We start from the raw sequence: 24,661 nt of genomic DNA, 5'->3' as shown, positions 1-24,661 counted from the left end.
TTACTTACCTGTTATATCGTTGATATCTATACGTTATAAACTTGAGAAAAATGGATACTTTTACTAATAAAAGGATTAAATTACAATAAGTTTATTGAAAATTGAATTATGCCCGACAAAGTCTCTGTTTTTTTCAATTTTTTTTCTTAAAATGTATTTCCTTAGATACAACTTCTTTTCTCACCTCTCTCTCTTCCCCTCTCACACGACCTGTTTGAGAGCGTTCGTCCCCACCACCAGAAAACCTTCTCTACTATCTCTCCTCGACTCTCCTTCACGTGAGCTCAAAAACGCCATAAATGGACACTGCTCTAGAACCATAAATCCTTTCCAAAACTACATTTCATACAAAACGTAGGGTTTACTATTTTCAAATTATTGCCTACTGGACATGGATATGATCAGGTGGTTTCACTGATGCCACGATGATACTCCACAGATCTGTCAATGACCCAAATTTGTATATCACATCATAATTATAATTCCTAACATTTTTTATTAAAGGGATAGATAACATATACATAATGCATACGCAATAGGAATTCAAACAAACAAACACGATAAAATCTCACTTATAGCAAGCTATCGGTAGGGTCTTCAGAACAAAACAAGCCGATCGCATCGCGAAGACTCGCATTGTTTGGCCTCAAATCCCTCCTCACATAACCTTTCCCTAACTCCTGAGTATAAGCATCATACCCTTCCTCTCCACACTTCCTCCACATCTCCTCGGCGAAACTCCGGTGAGCGTAATAAGCTTCCGCCTCAATCAATCCACTATCTGCCGACCTCAAGGTGATCGGAAGCCTTTCGTAATGGCCGAGGGTAATACCTTCTAACTCATCGAGTCTCTGGAGACCTGAAGTGGAAACCGAATAGAGCTCGCCTTGGACCCGGTGAGGACTGGACCCCGGGAGGTTGAGAAGGAAAGGGACACCGTAAGGGCCTTGGACGAGGGGGAGGTGGAGATCGGTGACGTATGATCCGATGAAAACGGCGTCGTTGTGGGAGATTAAGTCCTCTATTAATGTGTGATTAGCGAAACCTCGTTTGAGAGTGCCGTAACAGAAGATTAAGGTTTGCTGTGACATCGTAAGTGTTGCCGAAAGTGAAGAAGAATGTATGTTTCGTGGCTATGGTTACTTGAACCGTTATCTTGTTGTTTACCCCCAATAATTGTAGTTTTAGATCTATAATTTTGCAAAAAAAAAAAACAAAAAAAAAAAAGCTAAAAACTAAAAAAACAACGAAACTGAATTGACATTAAAACCAAAAGTAATTACAAAAATCGTCATTTGTCACTTATTGTAAACTGTGTCCTTTGTTTTTAGTAATTATAGAAAACGTACTTGATGTTTGCAAACTCTTGCAAGTTATGTCCTTTAGCCCTAACTCAGTTAATTTTTGTGGTTAAATCTGACCAAATAAACCCCATATGACCATATGAGTGTATTTTTGTGGTTAAATCTGATCAAATAAACCCCACATGAGTGTATTTTTGTGGTTAAATCTGACCAAATGCACCCCACATGAGAGTAAAATGACCAAAATACCCTCATGTGGAGTCTATTTGATCAGATTTAACTACAAAAATTAACTGAGTTAGTGCTAAAGGACATAACTTGCTAGAGTTTTCAAACATCGAGTATATTTTTGTAATTTACACTATTAAGAAAACGCAATAACCAATATAACTCATTTTCCATTACCCATTTTTTAAGTTTAAGCCCATAAACAAGTTAACCCAATAACATAACTAAAGCCTATCAACATTCCAGATTTTAACCTAAAAATTAATAAATTAATGAAAAAAGAAGTGGCAAAGAATGGTGACATCGTGGCCGCCTCCTGATAGCCTACTCAAGTTCAAGAACAGAACAGAACAAAACAACCATAAATTGAATTAGTTATTATAATTTTTTTCTCTATATTGTACGTTATTAGTTGAGTATATGATACATTTAAGTATTAGATTATTTGATTATGTTTATGATCTGTGTTATAGACTTGTAATGTGTTGAAACTTGTTGGTAGATTACATGGCTTAGGTTATGAATCTTGTTTATGTGTACTTTAGGAAATATGGATCCTATAATGTAAAGATTTATAAAAAAGTCAGGAGAATCATGTTTTAAGCCTCTTAAACTTATTTACTTTGGATAATCTTTCTTTGAATTCTACCGAACTAATGATGTTTGACTTACTTTTGTTACATATTTGGAGTTTAGTTTGATTCCCTGATCCGGATGGACCAGAAAAATTAAAAAAAAAACGCTCAAAAAGTTGCGGCCCTGAGGAAAAAAGATTTTGGGTCTGACACTTACTTTAACTTGTGGTTTATTTTATTTTTTCTTTTCTTTAACTCATTAACACTATAACCTCTAAACATTAATAAAGTTATCATTTTGAGTGTTTAATGAATTTCCGGTTACGTGATTTATTTATGGGTTTCATTTTTGTATACCAACATCCCACGCAAGTTATTTTTATCTACGTTTCGACGTGAATTTTTGTACCATTGTTTTTAAACCTACCGGTTTTTTAAACATTTTTATACCATTTGGTTTTTCAAACTGCTCAACACTTATATCTAAATACACCATTACTACATGTTTATTTATCTACGCTTAAACCGACCCATTGTAATCCAGGGCCGCCGTGTTTGTCTTTATATACGTTTTGATGCAAGTTACGCTTGAATAACTTGGCTTTCGTATACAACGATATAACTTTTCCCTGACTTTTGAATATAACGTTGTGGTTTTTTTATCTGACGGTAGAACATACGTTATAACCAGTCGTGCAGCAGCTCTAGCTGGCGGTAGAACATACGTTATAACCGGTTGTGCAGCAGCTCTAGCTGGCGGTGTCCCTACTCTACCCATTATTCCCGTTCTAATTAGCCAGGTTTTACAATCATCGTCCCTTCTGCGAATTAACCCGACCCAATAAAATAACAAAAATCTTAGTTAACTTCATTACTAATTCACAAAATTAATCTTGCCGGTAACATCTCTAATATACCAACCACCTAAAACACTTTAAATTCACTACAAAAACCCTATTTCAAACATCCACAACTTACAGCGGTTATACACTTATAACGCTTAAAAACGATCACATGACTTGCTATGGTTCTTTCTTGAACCATCTGATGACATGGCGGAAATCAACAACTTCCCCCTTGAACCCGGCATCCTCCTACATATCTTCAATGCCTCGCGTTTTGCAGAACCGGCAACTTCGTTGTCTCTCAGTCTCTTGCTCGTTGCTTTCTTCGCAAGTTTCAACTGCTTCGGCTTTGGAGCAAAAACCACCCCTGTATACCCCCGTCACCATTGACCACGTTAGTTGTTTTATTAATACCAAAATTACACCATTAAAATGATAGTTAGGGAGCTCATAAAGGTAGAGGAAGGTTAACGTACATTACAGCTTAACGTACATCACGTACGACAGGTAATTGAGCACGTTCATTTTAAAATTACGCACGTTATAACTCAAAAATCCAAAATCACGCATGTTGAAACACAATAATCACGCATATTGAAAACATTAATCACGCATGTTATAGAACAAATCACGCACGTTGTCGTACGTGAAGTACGTTAAGCTGTAATGTACGATATACTTTTTCCATAAAGGTATACACCAAAATCTATATTTTGAAACCCTATATACTGGACGTATACTAGTAAGAGAATTTTAGTGTGTGTTTGGTTATGCAAGTATACGACTCGTATACATATATACTGGTCGTATATAAGGCTCGTATATATGTTTAAGGGTTGTATACAAGGCCCGTATATATGTTTAAGGGTTGTATACATGGCTCGTATACATGTATATTGGTCATATATATGATTATGAGTTGTATATAAGGCTCGTATACATGTATACTGGTTGTATACTAGCACAACCAAACACACTCTGACATTCTCTTGCTACTTTACGACCCGTATAAACCTATGCGGGTCGTATACATGATTGAGTGAATAGTGGAGGCCTAGTTAAATTACCTGAAATATCATCATCGTCAGAAAAATATAGTTCAGGAGATACGGGTGGCGTTGATGGAGAAGGTACTTGATCGGGAGTATCAAGTTCGGTTTTTGGATCACTTGTGGGGATGTTCGTCTCAACTTTGATTCTGTGGTTAGAACCATACTCTTTAAGAGTCAATGGAATGTTTTCTTTTCTTGGATTACCAACTGGCGTAAGTGGCGCTGGCGCCACCTCATCGGATTGGGGAAGATCGTTTTTAGTTGCATTGATGTCAAAGGGATGAATATTCAGTGGGTCTACGTTCTCCAGAACTGATTTAGGTGACGTGTTTGATAGGTTAGAATTAAGTGAAGGTTTAAACGTTTCGAGAAAGTTCGAAAACCAGGGGGTGCCTTGTTTTGCGTAGAACAGAATGTATGCTTCCTCTGAAAGCACACAAGCTTCGGAAACGTAAGTAACCTATCATAATGCAAAAAGAAAAAATAAAAGTCAAACTTTCAAATATATAATTTAAGTTTTAAGACAGTAAAATGCAGTTTTCGTCCTTGAGGTTTGGCCAGTATTGCGACTTTCGTTCAAAGGTTTGTTTTTCCGAATTTGAATCCAAAAGGTTTGAAATCTTGCCATTGTTAACTCCATCCAATTTTTTCCGTTAAGTCAGGGGTGTTTCTGTCTTTTTTGCTAACCTAAAGGGCAATTCGATCTTTCACTTTATGTAAAAAAAGACAAAATACCCCTGAAAAAGACCGAATTGCCCTTTAAGTTAACAAAAAAACGAAAATGCCCCTAACGGAACGAAGAAAATGGATGGAGTAAACAAGCAAAATTTCTAACCTTTTGGATTCAGATGCAGAAAAACAAACCTTTGGACGAAAGTAGCAAAACTGGCCAAACCCCAGGGACGAAAATGGTATTTTACTCTTAACTATGATATTACAAATTACCTTTCTGTCGTCAAACTTGTACCATGTATCAGGTGCAGAACGAACGTAACTATAATAATGACCAGAGCTAGACGAAAAGCCAGCATGTACAACAACTGCATAGAGTTCATACGTGAAATCCATCTGGCAACAAAAAAGAAACGGATGTAACTGGTGAGTGAATATATATGAATATATAGAAAGAGAGGTCGGTTAACGTACAAGACCACCTTATCATGCGAAGCGTACACGAGCATCTCAAACGCACATCACCCTAATTACGCAGGTTATTTGCATAATTACGCACATTATAAAAAGAGTAAACTGCCATTTTGGTCCGTGAGGTTTGGTTACTTTTGCCACTTTAGTCCAAAACTCAAACCTTTTGCATCTGGGTCCCTGTGGTTTCAGTTTTATTGTCATTTTGGTCCAAAAATGAAATCAGGTCATACTTGTCTTATAAAATCATGCAATTTTGTCATTTTCCTCATGGGCAAATCAGGTCATATTTGACTTATAAAATATGGTATTTATTTATAAAAAAGAAATGATCATTTTGCCCCTGCGGAAAATGCCAATAACAGGATTTTATAAGACAAATATGACCTGATTTCATTTTTGGACCAAAATGGCAATAAAACTGAAACCACAGGGACCCAGATGCAAAAAGTTTGAGTTTTGGACTAATGTGGCAAAATTGACCAAACCACAGGGACCAAAATGGCAGTTTACTCTTATAAAAAAATCAAAACCCGCATGCCACCAAACACGAAAATTATGCATGTTAAACTCAAAATTACACATGGGTTGTTTCAACCCTAATTACGCATGTTATATGCATAGTTACGCACGTTATTAGGTGGTCATGTACGTTAAGGGACTTTTGCATTTTAAACTTCCTCTCTCTCTCTCTATATATATATATAAATCGTTTTGAACATTTAAGGAACGAAACTCACGTTATTATTCTGAATGCCAGATGTGTACGGCTGCAAATCCAACTCTAGAGGAAACTCCACGTGCTTGTCGATTTTTTCCACGTATGATCCATCGTTTTTGAATCGTTTTAAATGGAAAGCACAAACAGGAGGAATTTGATCCAGCATAAGTTGTTTCTCGACGGACACTTTCTGTTTACAATGGTCACATGTAAACTTCATTTCTTCATCTTCAATGTGTTCGACTTTTGTAAATGATTCAAGGGCGGTTGAAAGACTGTTCACGTCTTCAATTTCCAAGCTTAGGTCCACCGATGGCTCGTACGTATCAGATACGTGATTGCAGTTGCAACACCTTAACTAAGATTCATATAATAAGATAATAACAAGAAAACAAATTATGAGTAAAGATAACTAACTTCTCGGTATCCTGAAATGTATAAAAATTAATGAGAATTAAATTATTATTCTTACTTTACTGATAACACGACCACCAAAGACTTGCTTGACTAAATTGAAGCTTTGAGACGGGAGTGCGTCGTCTTTCGTTTTTAAATTAGTTAAGCAGCTTTCGAGTCTATCGAGAAAGCATTGCAAGAATTCGTGAGCATCTTCTTGTTGATACCTTAAGAATGCGGATGAAAAATCTGATAGCGATTACGTCAAGGATTACATATTCAAGACTAATGTTAACCAGGTAACAGCCGTAACGCAGGGTTGAAGAAATAAAAAAATAAGTAATTTTGATATAAACTAAAGGATACAACTCAAATTGTCAACAAATTTCCAAGGGGCGACACTTTTTCCGTTGGATGATAATGAAAGTTCGATGTGTTCCCGCAAAGCACATAGCAAACAGAACCGTTCATTGCTACCTGCAAACCCAAACTTTAGTATCATACACTTGGCAAAACTCCAATTAAATGATAACTACCATAAAGGAAATCGCATCAATTATATGTTTATGACTTAAATAAAACAAACTAAAAGATTCAAGACATACAATCACAAGGCGTTGGATGCATGTATGCATAGAGACCCTGAACTAGTAGCATAGTGTGAGTGAAGCACTGCATAACCGCATTGAAAAAACAAGTGTTGCCCAAGTTATCAAGCCCTGCACCCTGTAAGTTCGGAAAAATTATTAGCCAACTTTAAAGACAACAAGTTACTTGGTATCTGCAAATTCACAAATAGAGACGTAACTTTGATCAATTATATACCTCATAAACTGCAACTCTTAGGGGCTGTTTGTTTACCTCTTAATGAGGCTCTTAATAGTTCAGACCTCTTACTGGTTCAGCACTTAATGGTTCAGACATTTGCCTTTGAATGGTTAAGATTTATACAGAGTCCGAATGGTTAAGACATCTAATCTGAATTTGTCAGACATTTGCCTCTGAACAGTTAAGCATTATACATGCTCTTAACGGTTCAGACCTCTTACTGGTTCAGCACTTAATGGTTCAGCACTTATGGTTCAGACCTCTTACTGGTTCAGCACTTAACCATTCAGATGTTGCCAAACAGCCCCTTAACTAGTAAGTCTAATAACACAAATTAGTAAAAGCAATTGACTAGTAGTAACATGTTTTCAAACACTTCACAACCACTAGTGTAACAACTAATATGTATCAAATTAGAAAGTTAAATTCAAAATTTCCTATAAACAAAACATAGCACTTCAATTAATTTTTTAAAAACACTAACCATAAGCAATCATGGACAACTAAATTAACTTATTTAAACATAAAATCACATCCCTGAAGTTCTCAACTCATAGATAAACTAAACTAATATGCAAATTGATTCAACTAAATGCTCAGTCTAATATAGTAACAACAAACAAAACATAAGAGTGATTAGGGCTGTAAACGAACCGAACGTTCAGCGAACAGTTCGCGAACCGTTCGGCGGGAAGTTCGTTTATGTTCGCTCGATTAGCTTAACGAACGAACACGAACCAAAAATTTCGTTCGATTAGCTTAGCGAACGAACACGAACACATGTCTCGTTCGTTCGACTACGTTCGTGAACGTTCGGTAATATGTTCATTTACGTTCGTTCGTGTTTGTTTCATTATATCAAAAAAATAATAAATAATAAACCTTTTATCTAAACATATTGAAAACTTAAAACCCTATTTTTTCTAAGTAGCTAAAATTTGGACATTCTAAGACATTTTTTGGGATAATTATGTCTAAATTAGTTAAACTTGATTCATCGTTTGGTGGTCTAGCAGACTTCTTGTGTTTTGATTTGTCATTTGATGGTTGTATTTAACTACTTCTATTCAATGTTTAAGGATAACGATATTTTTATTTTTTTTTATTTTCAAGTTAAATGCTCATTTGCGTTTGTTTTTATTTGCTTGCATTCGTTTGTGTTCGAGACCAGTGTTCACTAACTGTTCGTGAACAACTGAATTTCCTTAACGAACGAACACGAACATAAACTTATGTTTGGTATGCGTTCGTGAACAGTTCGCGAACATGTTAATTTCCTTAACGAACGAACACGAACATGGCCTTGTTCGTGTTCGTTCGGTTCGTTTACAGCCCTAAGAGTGATACATACATATACACACACACAAGCACACACAGTTAAATTAACAGTAAACTTGTGGAAAATCATACCACCATATACGGCTTCTCATAAACATCATCAATCCAACTGGAACAACTCTGATTACACTCAATCCAAGCACTAGTCTCATCATCAACATCCTCACCAAACTTATCAACAGGACTCGAAGACTCAAACACCGTATCACCTTCAACACCCGAACCACACAACAACAGATCCTCACACTCTTCAAAACCTTCATTCTTCGCTTCACACACCTCAAAATCACCCGTTGTTTCCTCCGGATCTCGCGCTAAGTTATCGAACAACATCCGCGCAGTCGCGTGAGCATCCACTTTCGCACTCCGATAGCTCACGTTCCGATCTAGGGTTGACCTGTTACCGTATAAACCAACAGATTCTGAACAATCACCCATCGGAAGATGAAATTAAGTAGATTGGATAACTGATTGTGTAAATTAGGGTTTGTGATTTGGGGAAATGTGAGAGTTAGGGTTTCGAATTGGGGGAAAATGGAAATTGAGGGGAGATTGAAGTGGTTGAAGTGAAATTCAACGCGGTTTTTAGAGTTTAAAATGGGAGGGAAAACAAAACCGCCATTTTCATGGATTTTTGTCTCGCCAATCACCAGTTGTAGAGAGAGAGAGAGTAGAGAGAGAGAGAGAGAGAGTGGTCACGGCTTGTGTACAAAACAAGATTTTTATTATTAGTGACGGATATTTGGTCACTTGATAACTAAATATTTGTGGTAGTTTTATTTGTGACGACTTATTACTTTTTAGTATTCTTTTTTAGCTATGCTATAATATGATGTAATATACTTGTATTTTCAATATGATGTAATATACGATAATGTAACTTGGTATGTAAAGTGAAAAAATATCGTTAAAATGATACCGATACGTATTTTATATGGACTGAAAAATATAAAAATAAGCATGTTGTAAAAGTGTATGTTATTAAAATAATGGAAAGAGTAAATAAGTCATTGTGTGAATGAAAGAGAAAGAGATATATATACATCTTTAAATGTTTATATTTAGAGAAAGAGATATATATATATCTTTAAATGTTTATGTTACGATAGTAGGAGTGTGTACGATTCGGTTCGGTTATTAACATTATTCGTACCCAAAGGCATCGGTTAATTTGTTCGGTTTACTTGTCGGTTTTCAGTTCGGTTCGGTTAATAACCAAATCAAATATTGGCTAAAACTTTTGTTTAGAATAAATGTGATGAGGTATAAATACGTGAAATAGATATATAAATACATGAATTAAATATATAAATAAATAAAATAAAGGTATAAACACATGAAATAGAAGTATAAAACATGACATGGATGTATAAAAGCTAGAAATCTATGAAAAATTAAATGATTCTGTTCAGTGAACTTCGATTAACCGATGGTACAAAAATATTTGTTAACCGATTTTCGGTTAGTTTCAGTTCGGTTTTGTCAGTTTCCAGTTTAATTTTGGTTAACATTTCGGTTATTGCTCACTCATAACTTGTATATAAACATATTCACAACTTAATTTTAATTTATATCGAGGCATATATGAGTGTCACAACAACATACCTGGAATTTCTATAAATTATTGTATCTTAAAATAATTAAAGAGAAAACAAAATAATAATAATAAAATAACTACGTAACTTTATGCAATGCGTGGGAAACCGACATTGGACTTTGGACCAACGTTTTTAGAGCATTCACATCCATTCCACCATATTTTCACCCTAAATTACACTAAAACACACTACATTTTCTCTCTCCTTTTCAATTAAATAATATTTTTTATACCTTTATCATTACCTTTTCTCCCTCCTTCACTCACAATCACTTTCAAAATATATTAAAAAATTATAGGGGTGAACAGTGTCCCCCCAAATATACAGATGAACAGTAACTTTTTCTCTCTCCTCCACTCACACCCACTTTTTATACTCTTTACATTATAAAAAGTTCACACACACAGTTTGATGGATTGGATGTGAATGCTCTTAGAATATGTAGTAATATATTTGTATGTCAAAGTATCATAGCCATAAAGTTTATACTTTACATGTCATACACAGTATATACTCGTATTTTCAAATACTATAAATTAAAAAATAGGTTTTAATTTTGTTACACCTATATATGTTAACAAACTAGCCTAAGACCCCGCGAGTTTCGCGGATGGCTAAACACCAACTAAACACATAAAATAATTTAAACGTAGAAGCGTTAAAGTGTGATTTGTTAAGCCTAATATTTTGAGACAGTTGAGCACGTCCCAATAGTACATCTACATAATGTTCGTTACAAATTAAGTTTTTGTCAACTAAACCTTCATGATATCTTCTTTAACTCCATTATCGCATTCATCCTCTGACATTATCAATTCCAATCAGGACGACTTAGAATTTAAAGCTCTATTGCTAGATTATTAAAAAGAGTTAATTACTGTTTTCGTCCCCGTGTTTTGTCAAAAATCACTATTTCAGTCCATTAGTTAAAAAATTGCGATTTCAGTCCCTGTGGTTTCACTTTCGTAACCTTTCAGTCCACCTCGTAACCATTTCAGTCCATGTACTTACAGAATAAATAGATTGAAATGGTTACGAAAGTGAAACCACAGAGACTGAAATGGTCACGAAAGTGAAACCACACGGACTGAAATCGCAATTTTTAAACTAATGGACTGAAAATAGTGATTTTTAATAGACCACATGACGAAAACAGTAATTAACTCAAAAGAGTTAATTACTGTTTTATATACATGAAACTAATTTGAAAAAAAAATAGATTCTTACTTAAGTGTAAGAACAACTCAAACGGGTTCTTAGAGATATCAACTGGTTGGTTACCCTTCAACATTTGATTTGCTATAAATCCCTTTTACTGTTATAGAAAAAAATAAGGTTATAACCCGGAAATTTTCCGGGTAGGAAAATTTAATTTATAACAAATAAAAGTATAAAAATAACACTTTAACATCTAAAGTATCCTCTTTTCCTTTTCTCCATCATAAATTTTTAATTGGTTTCTTAAACTTTTTCTAGTTGTAAAGAGTCATAAAAACATACAAAAGCAAGAATGTAAAGTAAACGTCTATATTTAGAGCATTTACATTGAAACCTCTATTCTATATTATATAGAGAAAATAATAGAGGAAACATCAAAAATACCATCACATTGGAATTTCTATAATAGAAAAAAAAATAAAGTAAAGTACACCTCTATATTTATATGGTCACATACATTCAACCCTCAATATTATTATAGTGTGTAATATCTAATATGATTTTGAAAAGCTTAATTTATACCACAGCCTCACCAATTTTGAAAAGACCCATTTAAAAAAAAAAAAAGACTCATTTCATCACAACTCGTTTTAATCGAGTTAATCACAGGTTATCCTCTAAATGTCTTTTGACATCTATACATAAAATAAATACAAACAAACTAATCATAAGTCCGTCTTTAAACAATTTTTCAAAGTTTACCTACTTGAGCAATTAGAGATAAATATAAAGCAAATCACCTGTTAGGTAAAACGATTGAAATTGTGTATTTTTTTTCAGTAAACCAAACTTTATTAATCACCAAAAGAGGCATACAAACAACAATTAAGCTTCCAAAAAAACACACTAAGATACATCCAAAATACTCTTACCCCATTACACATCCAATCACTTTAAAAAAATTATCTATACACATACACTAACCAAAATCTAAACCAGAGAAAGTGGACCAGATTGAGAGATTGACGCCTATCGATCTGTTAATCATCCACCAGAGAGTAGCCTCCTTATTGTCTTGCACTATTTTAGTTTGAAAAGCATCGACCCCTTTGAAGATCTTATCATTTATCCTTAACCATAGCCTTCATACTGTCATGAGAAATACAATATAAATCGGCATTTTTTTCGTGGGCGTATCCAGACTAATTCTACATACACAAACCTTCCAACATATTGACTTAGCGAAGATACGTGAAGCAAACAAAAGACAGGAAGAGCAGCTTTTATATTTTTTTTATCATACCTGTAATCATTTTATAAATAATGCTATACAAAATTACAGGAAGAGAAACTGTTATAGTTATTTTTTTATAATATCAATCATAATGCTATACACACCTTGTCGTAGCTTAAACACATTTCTTCAGATTATGGCCCAATTTGATCAGATTCTATAAAACGAAGAAAGATTATCATGAGATACTGTAAAACTGGGGTTTAGGATGTAAACCATAAAAATAACAAATTAATTTAGATGATTAGCCTTGCAGAAAACCCAAATCGGGAAAGTTTACCTGAATCGTTAACGAAAAAAATCAGACTCAGATTGGGTTACTCAAGCGGATATTAATCACTGGAATAAGATCAGGTATCAAACAAAATAGCACACATGAGTTGATTAATGGAACAAAATGGTGAGTAGAATAATATACATCAGTGAATCGAATAGAGATCAATTTCTCATAGGATCCCATTTAAGATATATAGATATAGATAAAGAACGGTGCAAGATATACCTTTCCTTCAACTTCTCATAGGATCCCATTCAAGAGTTCCTTGTAGGGGAAGAAGTCTTAAAGAAGCTCATCACCTAAAATTACAAAAAACAATTTGAATTAGATATGCAACTCGAGTACAAAAACAATAGTCGAAGAAGACTCGAAGCATCCCTAAAATTACAAATAATATAGTCAAAGCATCTCATAAAAAAACATCAAGATTTCAAAGCATTCAAAATTTAAAATCAAACACAATAATGGTTTACTTCAAAATTTAAATTTAAAATAATAATTGACTTCAAAATTTAAAATTTAAAATCTAAAAATCAAATCACTAATATCCAACCCCGTAAATCAAGCAAACTTATTAGGAAAGTCTAACATTTCAAATTTAAATTCAATTTACAGATTCAAAATTTAAAATCAAACACATTAATGGCAAACTTTCAAATTTAAATTTAAAATAATAATTGACTTCGAAATTGAAAATTTAAAATCAAACACAATAATGGTTACTTCAAAATTTAAATTTAAAATAATGATTGACTTCAAAATTTAAAATTTAAAATCTGAAAATCAAATCACTAATATCCAATCCCGTAAATCAAGCAAACTTATTAGGAAAGTCTAACCTTGCCAAGCAAAACCAACCGACATAGAAACAAACTCATAAGAGAGGGAAAAATATAAAACAAACAAAAGGAGGGGTTTCAAAAAACGTAAATGAATTTATTTATAGAAACACTACAAATTTTCTGGAAATTAATACAATACCAAATTTATTAGTAACTGAAAAATACAGCCAAAATTAAATGAGCATAAAGGATGAAACCAAACATTATAGCAGATAAAAAATAGGAAAAGAAAAACAATAAAACTAAAATTTTTGATTAACATGACCGACGAAGTTTAATAATCCGGCAATGGCATAAAATTTAGGGTTAACCATGAAAAAATAAAAAAAAAACAAAACAAAAGAATCATTAATACATATTAATTCAATACAAATTTTATTAGTAAAAAAACAAAGATTTTCAAATTTCAAAAAATATCATAGTTTGATTTGCCAAAAAAAAACAAAATAACTTAAAAATTATAGAAGATTAGCATAAATAATGAAAACTATCATTATACCGGATCAAAAAACACCAAAAAACCGATAACATTAAACTTACCTCTTGTGTTCGAAGAAGATTCAGACTCCTGCAATTGCATAAAAATTAGGGTTTATCATGAAAAAACAAAAAATAAAATAAAAAAATCAGTAAGAGCATCGCTCTTTCAAAGACATCAAGAATAGATCCATTAATAAAATTAGATTTGAAAAATTTAAATCATCATCAGCAACACAAAAATACAGAAAAATGATTAAAAAAAATGTGCGATTAAGCATTTAAAATACATAACAATCTAATCTAGTTTACATACATGCAGAATAAGTGGAATGATATACAAAAAAGAAGAAGAACAAATTCTGAGAAACTTGAAAATTAATGTGATTGTCGAAAATTATGGAAACTAACAAAAAATTTGGAAGCAATTAAAACTTTAATATAAGTTATCTTGATAAATTTGGAAATACGTTACAATTTAGACAACTTTGATAAGTATCCATAATTGATATAAATTTAAAAAATTCAAATTTTGAAATAATCAGTCAAAACAATTTACCTAAATAGTTAAATATTATTCAAATTTAAATTCAAACCAATGAGATTAATATATTCATAATATAATCAATATCTAAATGACTGTGAAAAAAAATCAATCACAAAAAATACAGAAAAATGATTAAAAAAAGAGCGATTAAGCATTTAAAATATATAACAATATAATCTACTTTACATACTTGTAGAATAAGTCAAAGCATCCCATAACAAAACATCAAGATTTCAAAGCATTCAAAATTTAAAATCAAACACAATAATAGTTTACTTCAAAATTTAAGTTTAAAATAATGATTGACTTCAAAATTTAAAATTTAAAATCTGAAAATCAAATCACTAATATCCAATCCCGTAAATCAAGCAAACTTATTAGGAAAGTCTAACTTTTCAAATTTAAATTCAATTTGCAGATTCGAAATTTAAAATCAAACACATTAATGGCAAACTTTCAAATTTAAATTTAAAATAATAATTGACTTAGAAATTGAAAATTTAAAATCAAACACAATAATGGTTTACTTCAAAATTTAAATTTAAAATAATGATTGACTTCAAAATTTAAAATTTAAAATCTGAAAATCAAATCACTAATATCCAATCCCGTAAATCAAGCAAACTTATTAGGAAAGTCTAACCTTGCCAAGCAAAACCAACCGACATAGAAACAAACTCATAAGAGAGGGAAAAAAATATAAAACAAACAAAAGGAGGGGTTTCAAAAAACGTAAATGAATTTATTTATAGAAACACTACAAATTTTCTGGAAATTAATACAATACCAAATTTATTAGTAACTAAAAAATACAGCCAAAATTAAATGAGCATAAAGGATGAAACCAAACATTATAGCAGATAAAAAATAGGAAAAGAAAAACAATAAAACTAAAATTTTTGATTAACATGACCGACGAAGTTTAATAATCCGGCAATGGCATAAAATTTAGGGTTAATCATGAAAAAATAAAAAAAAAAACAAAACAAAAGAATCATTAATACATATTAATTCAATACAAATTTTATTAGTAAAAAAACAAAGATTTTCAAATTTCAAAAAATATCATAGTTTGATTTGCCAAAAAAAAAAAACAAAATAACTTAAAAATTATAGAGATTAGCATAAATAATGAAAACTATCATTATACCGGATCAAAAAACACCAAAAAACCGATAACATTAAACTTACCTCTTGTGTTCGAAGAAGATTCAGACTCCTGCAATTGCATAAAAATTAGGGTTTATCATGAAAAAACAAAAAATAAAATAAAAAAATCAGTAAGAGCATCGCTCTTTCAAAGACATCAAGAATAGATCCATTAATAAAATTAGATTTGAAAAATTTAAATCATCATCAGCAACACAAAAATACAGAAAAATGATTAAAAAATGTGCGATTAAGCATTTAAAATACATAACAATCTAATCTAGTTTACATACATGCAGAATAAGTGGAATGATCTACAAAAAAGAAGAAGAACAAATTCTGAGAAACTTGAAAATTAATGTGATCGTCGGAAATTATGGAAACTAACACAAAATTTGGAAGCAATTAAAACTTTAATATAAGTTATCTTGATAAATTTGGAAATACGTTACAATTTAGACAACTTTGATAAGTATCCATAATTGATATAAATTTCAAAAATTCAAATTTTTAAATAATTAGTCAAAACAATTTACCTAAATAGTTAAATATTATTCAAACTTAAATTCAAAACCAATGAGGTTAATATATTCATAATATAATCAATATCTAAATGATTGTGAAAAAAAATCAATCACAAAAAATACAGAAAAATGATTAAAAAAAGTGCGATTAAGTATTTAAAATACATAACAATCTAATCTAGTTTACATCCCTGCAGAATAAGTGGAATGATCTACAAAAAAAGAAGAAGAACAAATTCTGAAAAACTTGAAAATTAATGTGATTGTCGAAAATTATGGAAACTAACACAAAATTTGGAAGCAATTAAAACTTTAATATAAGTTATCTTGATAAATTTGGAAATACGTTACAATTTAGACAACTTTGATAAGTATCTATAATTGATATAAATTTTCAAAAATTCAAATTTTGAAATAATCAATCAAAACAATTTACCTAAATAGTTAAATATTATTCGAACTTAAATTCAAAACCAATAAGGTTAATATATTTATAATTGTGAAAGAAAAATCACAAAAAATACAGAAAAATGATTAAAAAATGTGCGATTAAGCATTTAAAATACATAACAATGTAAACTAGTTTACATACCTGCAGAATAAGTGAATGATCTACAAAAAAAGAAGAAGAACAAATTATGAGAAACTTGAAAATTAATGTGATTGTCGAAAATTATGGAAACTAACACACAATTTGGAAGCAATTAAAACTTTAATATAAGTTATCTTGATAAATTTGAAAATACGTTACAATTTAGACAACTTTGATAAGTATCCATAATTGATATAAATTTCAAAAATTCAAATTTTAAATAATCAGTCAAAACAATTTACCTAGAGAACGATGAAGAAGACTCAAAATAACACCAAATCTAAGGAAAACGAACCTGCTTGCAATCGATTGGAAGAATGATCAGCTCTCTAAAGGACTTGTTGTCAACAAAGACATCACAATTTTAAGGATTTAAATAGAGAATGATGGATGAATCATTGCTTAAGCTTAAACAATAATCTGTACTATAACCTTTCTGGTATGCCAAATCATCACTCCCAATTGTTGAACTGTAATAGTGTCAGCAAACAACGTCACCTCTGACAATTGCTCAAAATCTACTTCAATACGTGAATTTAATCGGAAAACCTAAAGATGAACATATGATAGAGAACATCAAACAGGAAGTGACATTATCAAACATGAATCGATATTTGAAGAATTCTTACCTATTTGTTGAATCGTTTGGAGAAGACAGTGATGAATCCCATCTTTAAAAAAGCACCAAATCTTGAAAAATATCATAGAAGCACTCAAGAAATGAATATAGGTATTGATGAATGCATAAGTTAGAAAACACTGAAACCCTAATAAGAGGCGGCGGCTAGGTCTTCCAGACACCAACAACGCCGCAAAAAGAAAATTGAAAACACGGATACATACCTTATACGCCGCACAATAAGGACTGGTTGCTTCCACTCGCGATTGAAGATGAAGAAATCTAGGGTTCAGGAGATTGCAAATAACATATTAAAGATCGATAGATGATATCTAGGGTTTAACGAATAAATAGATAGTGTTTAACAATGACAAAGAAAAATCAAAGAGGGAAAAGAAAAATAACATACCTATGTTTTTCGAAGATCAATCGATGAAGAAGGAAGAACCGGATGCAGGAGATGGGTATTAGGGTTTTGGAGTGAAGTGAAGCGTATTAAAGAAGCTAAGAAGGATGGTTTTGGCGGAAAAAAACAAAAAAAAAAGTGGTCTAAGCAAATGCCACGTGGCAAGTAATGGCTTAAGCTAATGCCATGTGGCTTAAGCTTGTTTTGCTTTATTAGAAGTAGTAGATAGTAGATGACAATTTACTTTGTAAAAAAAAAAAAACTAATATGTTTATCAAGGAAAGTTACGATGTCATGTAAAAATCATAGTTGCTGCAAATAGTAATATATATTCGTTAATGGTGGGCTTCACCATGTAAAAAAATCCCTTTTAGTCCATTGAAGGCTTGAAGCCTTTAAAAAATTTGGTTAGAACCTCCATTTAAAAGTTATTTTTTAAATACTATTTTCATGTCGGTTGAAAATATTTTTAAAGTTTTTTTGCACTATTCTATTCTAATTCTAAATTCTAAATCAGTACATATTGGAAGACTTTTTAACAGTTTATAATGTTTATATACATGTAAGATAACGAAACCTAAGCAAATTGAATGTTGGTTAAGCCATTTTCCAAAACCTTAGGCTTTGTTTCCAATATCTTCATGTTGAAGCATTGTATTTTTTTTCTTTCCAAAAATAAAGTGAACTGACTCGTGCATGTGTCAAAGGTGGATTTATCAACAGTTTTTTTTTATTTCTATATATGTTTGCATACTCTAATCAAGACATTCAACACATTGATTCATGTTATAAAAATTCAAAAAGTATGATTAAAAAGTACAATCAATAATTCATGAATACAAAACTATTCATTAGTTTAAGCAATAAAAATAATCATTGTCCTTTTTTAGAAAGGCAAAATATTCCGTTCACCAAACAATGTTTTATAAAAGATTGGAGTTAACTGCCATTTTCGTCCCTGTGGTTTGGTCATTTTGGCCATTTCAGTCCATTTTTCAAAAATGTGTCATTTTCCTCCCCGACGTTCTGGAAAGGTGTCATTTCAGTCCAAAAATCATAACCCAGTTAAGTCAGTTAGTAAACAAGGACTGATTGTGTAAATTTGTAACATAAAGGACTGATTGTGTAAATTTGTAACACCACCACCACTAGCCCTGCCACCACCACCACTCCGCTGCCACCACCGCCACCACCGCCACCACAGCCACACCGCCACCACAGCCACACCGCCACCACAGCCACTGCCACCACCACCACCACCGCCGGAACCACCACCATCAACGTCATTTTGGTTTTTGTGTGTATGAAAGATTTGAACTTGTATGAAAGATTGTGTGTCCAAAACCAAAACCTGTTTCACGCTGCTTCAAACAGTGACAAAGGTGACAACAGTGGAGATGGTATGATGGTAATTATGATGAATGACGGGAATGATGTCCGATGATGACAACAATGGTGACCGGAGTTGCAGGTTAGCCGGAGATGAGAAGGGTGGTCGGAGAATGGTGCTACGGTGGTGAAAGTGATCGACGGCGAGGTGTGCGATGGAGATATAAAGGTTGTCGGGTTATGCGGAACGATGGTGGTCGCCGGAGTGAGGGGTGAAAAACAATGATGTTCGGAGTGATGACCGGAGAAGATGGTGATGTTGCAGGTTTCAGCGATGATGAACGGTGATGAACGGACAGTTGCCTTATGTCGAAACAACAGTGATGAATGTAGATTGCGGTGAGCGGAATCAGAATCGGTTTTTCGGGAAGTTATGTTTCGAGCAGAAGTTGCAGGAGATGAACGTTGAAGATGATCTTGTTTCGGAAGCTTTCGAATGGTGGTGATGAACGGAGCCGAGCTGTGATCACCGGAACCTGCAACTTCATCCGAATTCAGGCAAATCGACCACTTCCATCGTCTGCATCCTCCATTTCGTTTTGCACGTAAACGTTCCAGAAAATGTATAAAACGAGAATGTCGGTGTGGCTGTGGTGGCGGTAGTGGTAGTGGTGGTGGCAGTGGCTGTGGTGGCGGTGGGGGTGGTGGTGGCAGCGGAGTGGTGTTGGTGGCAGGGCTAGTGGTGGTGGTGTTACAAATTTACACAATCAGTCCTTTATGTTACAAATTTACACAATCGGTCCTTGTTTACTAACTGACTTAACTGGGTTATGATTTTTGGACTGAAATGGCACCTTTCCAGAACGTCGGGGAGGAAAATGGCGCATTTTTGAAAAATGGACTGAAATGGCCAAAGTGACCAAACCACAGGGACGAAAATGACAGTTAACTCTAAAAGATTGTTAGGTTGTTAATACATAAACAGGACAAGGAAATTGGTGTTTTTTCTTGTAGTATTTTTTAATCTATTTAAAAAGCACTTGTAATTCTACATCCTAAAATTGGGTGTAATATATGATCTATTGCGTAATACATGTTATATTTAATTATAATACAAGTAATGCAATAATATATATCATGTTTCTGGATATAAAATTCGAAACAAATTGAGATCGGGCTTTTTTAAGTTGGATAAGTCGAGCTTAAGTTTAGAATAAATCGAATTAGGGTTGATTAGTGAAAGGCCCCAAAACCGGACACCTTCCTGTCGGGTCACATCACATCACAGTGTACTGTATAAAAATAAGTCTTTTATCAAAAATACGCAGCGGAAGTTTTAATTAAAACAATACATGATTAAATAAAAACTCAAAATGTTATATAGTTTCTATCAAATCAAATGCATTCCACCTTATCACGAGTAATCCCATCCGCTAGCCAAGCCACACCGACTCTAATCACATACCTGTAAAATAATCTAATATACATGCAAAAGTCAGCTACGCTGAGTGAGTTCTAATAGTTTAAGGTGAAGTATTTAAAAAACATCACAAATGCTTTGTTTGAAAACCAAAATACCATCGTTGTAAATTCCCCAATGTTTATTAAAATACACTAACATCATTTTAAAGTTTAATGATTCCAACCCGTAACTCAAAACTCAACCCATATCCTCGGTCTAATTATCCTACACGTATTCCTTTCCGATATGGATTAGATCACGTAAACACCAAAGGACAACCCGCAATGCATCTTAATTCGCAGGACTGTTAACTAAACCGACTCGTATCTAGGACATAACAATTAATGGCCTAAAAAACTCAATTGTAACTTGATCTCGTCTAATAACTACACAATTTAACAACACTCGACATCTACATAATAGAACATCATTCGTCACCCGCATCATTTAACATCATTCGTCAACTACACATATAATCATCATTTACCCACCCTTTAACTGACGTGAAACACATAAGCACATAATGTGGGAACCTATCACATCATTTGTTGCCAGTAGGCTATCATCGTTTGCCCTCGTTAGGGTTTTGTCTCCTCCAATTTGACCCCGAAGAGTCCGTCACCCGCATAATACCCTGAAGGGTTCATCGTTGCCACTAGAGCTAATCATTTAAACATCTCAATGATGCTTCTCGTGACCTGACGCCACCCCAAAAGGTAATGTCGCCATCACAAGTAACCCGCATCTCGTGACCTGACACCACCCCCTAGTCCCTAACAAACCAAATTTATTAAAAGCCCAACAGCTTAAAAAATTCATATTAATTAAAAGCCCAAATTTAACCCAAAATTTATACTAATTAAAATCCCACCTTCAATAAAAGGCCACATTTAATTTAATTTTTTTTAAGGGCCCAAACTCATTATTGTTGAAAGAGATGAGATATCGACCACAGCAAGGCAAAAAAATGTTGTAAAAGAATTGGGATGCTCCGAATTTTTCTTTTAGATGTGTCACTGCCGCTACTCACATCCACTGCCACCTCCCTCTCGATTGCGAGTTCTAGGCTCAACCCATTTCCGGATCTACCTCTTTCTAAACGAACACACCCTCCTCTAAAGGTTTCTTTTTACCATGTAATATACACAAGCAAGCTGATCAAACAACACATTCAAGAGAAAATATACCAATTATTCATTCATTATGTAATTATGCATATCACAATTTACCACTCAAACTGTTTGATATATAAGTGGTTTGATTTAAGAATTGGCCCCAAAAACACAAATACTCCTCTGTTCGATGACCATACGACAGATTGGACATGTTGCTTTCCGTTTTGTCCCGAACTCATCATTTCAAGTAGCACAAACTTTTTTTTTGGGGGGTAAAGAGTAGCACAAACAACTTGATGTGCACAAGGCAAGAACACACCAGAAACTTCATCTTTCAAAACCACTTGAAGGAGGGAGAGGATGAGTCTACCTCACAATTATTTTATAATTTTTTTTACTTTTTTTTGGTTAATTTGATAAAAACTTCTTAAAAATTAAATAAAATTAAAACATAAAACAACATAATTAAAACCATTTCATAACATAAAAATTAAAATTACTAATCCTAGAAACGGAAAACATAAAAGCGAAAAAAAAAATAAATAACGATACGACTAAAAAAATACGAAACAACCTACGACGTCCATTTTTTCTTAACTTCCTCTTTCATCCTCCGGTAAACCTCGCGTTCATCCTCCGGAACCGAGTTGAGATCCAACCTCATAATCCTAAAATCCACCGCTCGAGCATAGTCGGCCGACAAGTTTTTCTTGTAACTATATTTTTCCGCCATGAGCTCTTTGAACGAACGGAATTCGGATATCAACTCGTCCATTTTCGAACCCGGCCCGGAAGACGTTTGGGTCGAGCCGCCCCCTTTTCTCGTTCCGGCCGCCTCTTTTTTTGCTTTGTCCCTTCCAGGGGGACGTTCCGACTTGTGAACGGGCAACACCTCATCGTCAAATTCCGGGTCGCCGTTTATGTCGATTTGACAACGAGCGGTGGAGCCTCCTGAACTATAACTTCCGGACTCGGAAGTTTTACTCCGTTTGGCGGTCGCCTTCCAAAAACTGGTATCCGTTTGGTTGTTCCCTAAATTTAAAAAAAAATGCCTTACGAAAATAAAAAATAAATCTTTTTAAATTTAAATTAAAAAAATAAACTTAGGTTCATACCGACAATCGGGCAAGTTGAGGACTTAACCCACGCAATTGCTAGCGCCTCCTCCTTTATTTTTGTCCAAGGTCTCGCCTTTGGTTTCCAACCATAAAATCATAGACAACTAAATTAACATATTTAAACATAAAATCACATCCCTAAAGTTCTTAGCTCAGAGATAAACTAAACTAATACGCAAATTGATTCAACTAAATGCTCAGTCTAATACAGTAACAGCAAACAAACCAGAAGAGTGATACATACATACATATATATGTATACACACACACGCATACACAGTTAAATTAACAGTAAACTTGTGGAAAATCATACCACCATATACGGCTTCTCATAAACATCATCAATCCAACTGGAACAACTCTGATTACACTCAATCCAGGCGCTAGTCTCATCATCAACATCCTCACCAAACTTATCAACAGGACTCGAAGACTCAAACACCGTATCACCTTCAACACCGGAACCACACAGCAACAGATCCTCACACTCTTCAAAACCTTCATTCTTCGCTTCACACACCTCAAAATCACCCGTTGTTTCCTCCGGATCTCGCGCTAAGTTATCGAACAACATCCGCGCAGTCGCGTGAGCATCCACTTTCGCACTCCGATAGCTCACGTTCCGATCTAGGGTTGACCTGTTACCGTATAAACCAACAGATTCTGAACAATCACCCATCGGAAGATGAAATTAAGTAGATTGGATAACTGATTGTGTAAATTAGGGTTTGTGATTTGGGGAAATGTGAGAATTAGGGTTTGGAATTGGGGAAATGAGAAAATTGGGGGAAAATGGAAATTGAGGGGAGATTGAAGTGGTTGAAGTGAAATTCAACGCGGTTTTTAGAGTTTAAAATGGGAGGGAAAACAAAACCGCCATTTTCATGGATTTTTGTCTCGCCAATCACCAGTTGTAGAGAGAGAGTGAAGAGAGAGAGTAGAGAGAGAGAGAGAGTGGTCACGGCTTGTGTACAAAACAAGATTATTGTTATTAGTGACGGATATTTGGTCACTTGATAACTAAATATTTGTGGTAGTTTTATTTGTGACGACTTATTACTTTTTAGTATTCTTTTTTAGATATGCTATAATATTATGTAATATACTTGTATTTTCAATATGATGTAATACGATAATGTAACTTGGTGTGTCAAGTGAAAAAATATCGTTAAGACGATATTTTATAAAAGTATTTAACTTGGTCTATATAAGTATTTTATATAGACTGAAAAAGATAAAAATAAGCATGTTGTAAAAGTATATTTATAAAAATAATTGAAAGAGTAAACAAGTCATTGTGTGTGTGAGAGAGAGATACATCTTTAAACGTTTACGTTCCTGTCGTAGAAGTGTGCATGGTTTGGTTTGGTTTGGTTATTAGCATTATTCGTACCCAAAGGCATCGGTTAATTTGTTCGGTTTACTTGTCGGTTTTCAGTTCGGTTTGGTTAATAACCAAACCAAACATTGGCTAAAACCTTTGTTTAGAATACATGTGATGGATGTATAAATACATGAAATAGATATATAAATACATGAATTAGATGTATAAATAAATAAAATAAAGGTATAAAAACATGAAATATAAGTATAAAATATGACATGGATGTATAAAAGCTAGAAATCTATGAAAATTTAAATGATTCGGTTCGGTGAATTTCGATTAACCGATGGTACAAAAATATTCGTTAACCGATTTTCGGTTAATTTCAATTTGGTTTTGT

At 33.3% G+C, this 24,661-nt stretch overlaps 2 protein-coding genes and 1 long non-coding RNA gene across 4 annotated transcripts; all 3 read right to left on the bottom strand.

The window, feature by feature from the left end:
* Nucleotides 1-438: 438 nt before the first annotated feature.
* Nucleotides 439-1,269, bottom strand: LOC110922523 (putative gamma-glutamylcyclotransferase At3g02910). Its single transcript, XM_022166813.2, has one exon. It carries the CDS (start codon nucleotides 1,089-1,091, stop codon nucleotides 573-575), a length of 519 nt encoding a protein of 172 aa, XP_022022505.1. The 5' UTR covers nucleotides 1,092-1,269; the 3' UTR covers nucleotides 439-572.
* Nucleotides 1,270-2,954: 1,685 nt separating this feature from the next.
* LOC110920795 (ubiquitin carboxyl-terminal hydrolase 20-like) lies at nucleotides 2,955-23,928 on the bottom strand. Of its 2 annotated transcripts, none has more exons than XM_035986632.1 (8): nucleotides 23,251-23,928; nucleotides 6,870-6,990; nucleotides 6,631-6,741; nucleotides 6,341-6,513; nucleotides 5,888-6,226; nucleotides 4,950-5,072; nucleotides 4,020-4,464; nucleotides 2,955-3,319 (listed from the first exon to the last, which is right to left on the bottom strand). In XM_035986632.1, the coding sequence occupies exons 1-8, from the start codon at nucleotides 23,614-23,616 to the stop codon at nucleotides 3,108-3,110; spliced, it is 1,890 nt and encodes a 629-aa protein (XP_035842525.1). In that variant the 5' UTR covers nucleotides 23,617-23,928; the 3' UTR covers nucleotides 2,955-3,107. The 2 variants fall into 2 exon arrangements, with proteins under 2 accessions (XP_035842525.1, XP_022020685.1); XM_022164993.2 differs by lacking the exon at nucleotides 23,251-23,928 and adding an exon at nucleotides 8,503-9,160.
* LOC110926267 lies at nucleotides 12,580-14,271 on the bottom strand. The gene is made up of 3 exons (XR_004886088.1): nucleotides 14,140-14,271; nucleotides 12,983-13,056; nucleotides 12,580-12,637 (listed from the first exon to the last, which is right to left on the bottom strand). It is a non-coding gene; the product is annotated as an uncharacterized LOC110926267 (long non-coding RNA).
* Nucleotides 23,929-24,661: the final 733 nt, after the last annotated feature.

This window comes from Helianthus annuus, chromosome 17, assembly GCF_002127325.2.
Source record: "Helianthus annuus cultivar XRQ/B chromosome 17, HanXRQr2.0-SUNRISE, whole genome shotgun sequence".
Classification (NCBI taxonomy): Eukaryota; Viridiplantae; Streptophyta; class Magnoliopsida; order Asterales; family Asteraceae; genus Helianthus; species Helianthus annuus.
Note: the sequence above shows the minus strand (reverse complement) of the source record. Positions and strands in the feature narration are given on the sequence as shown.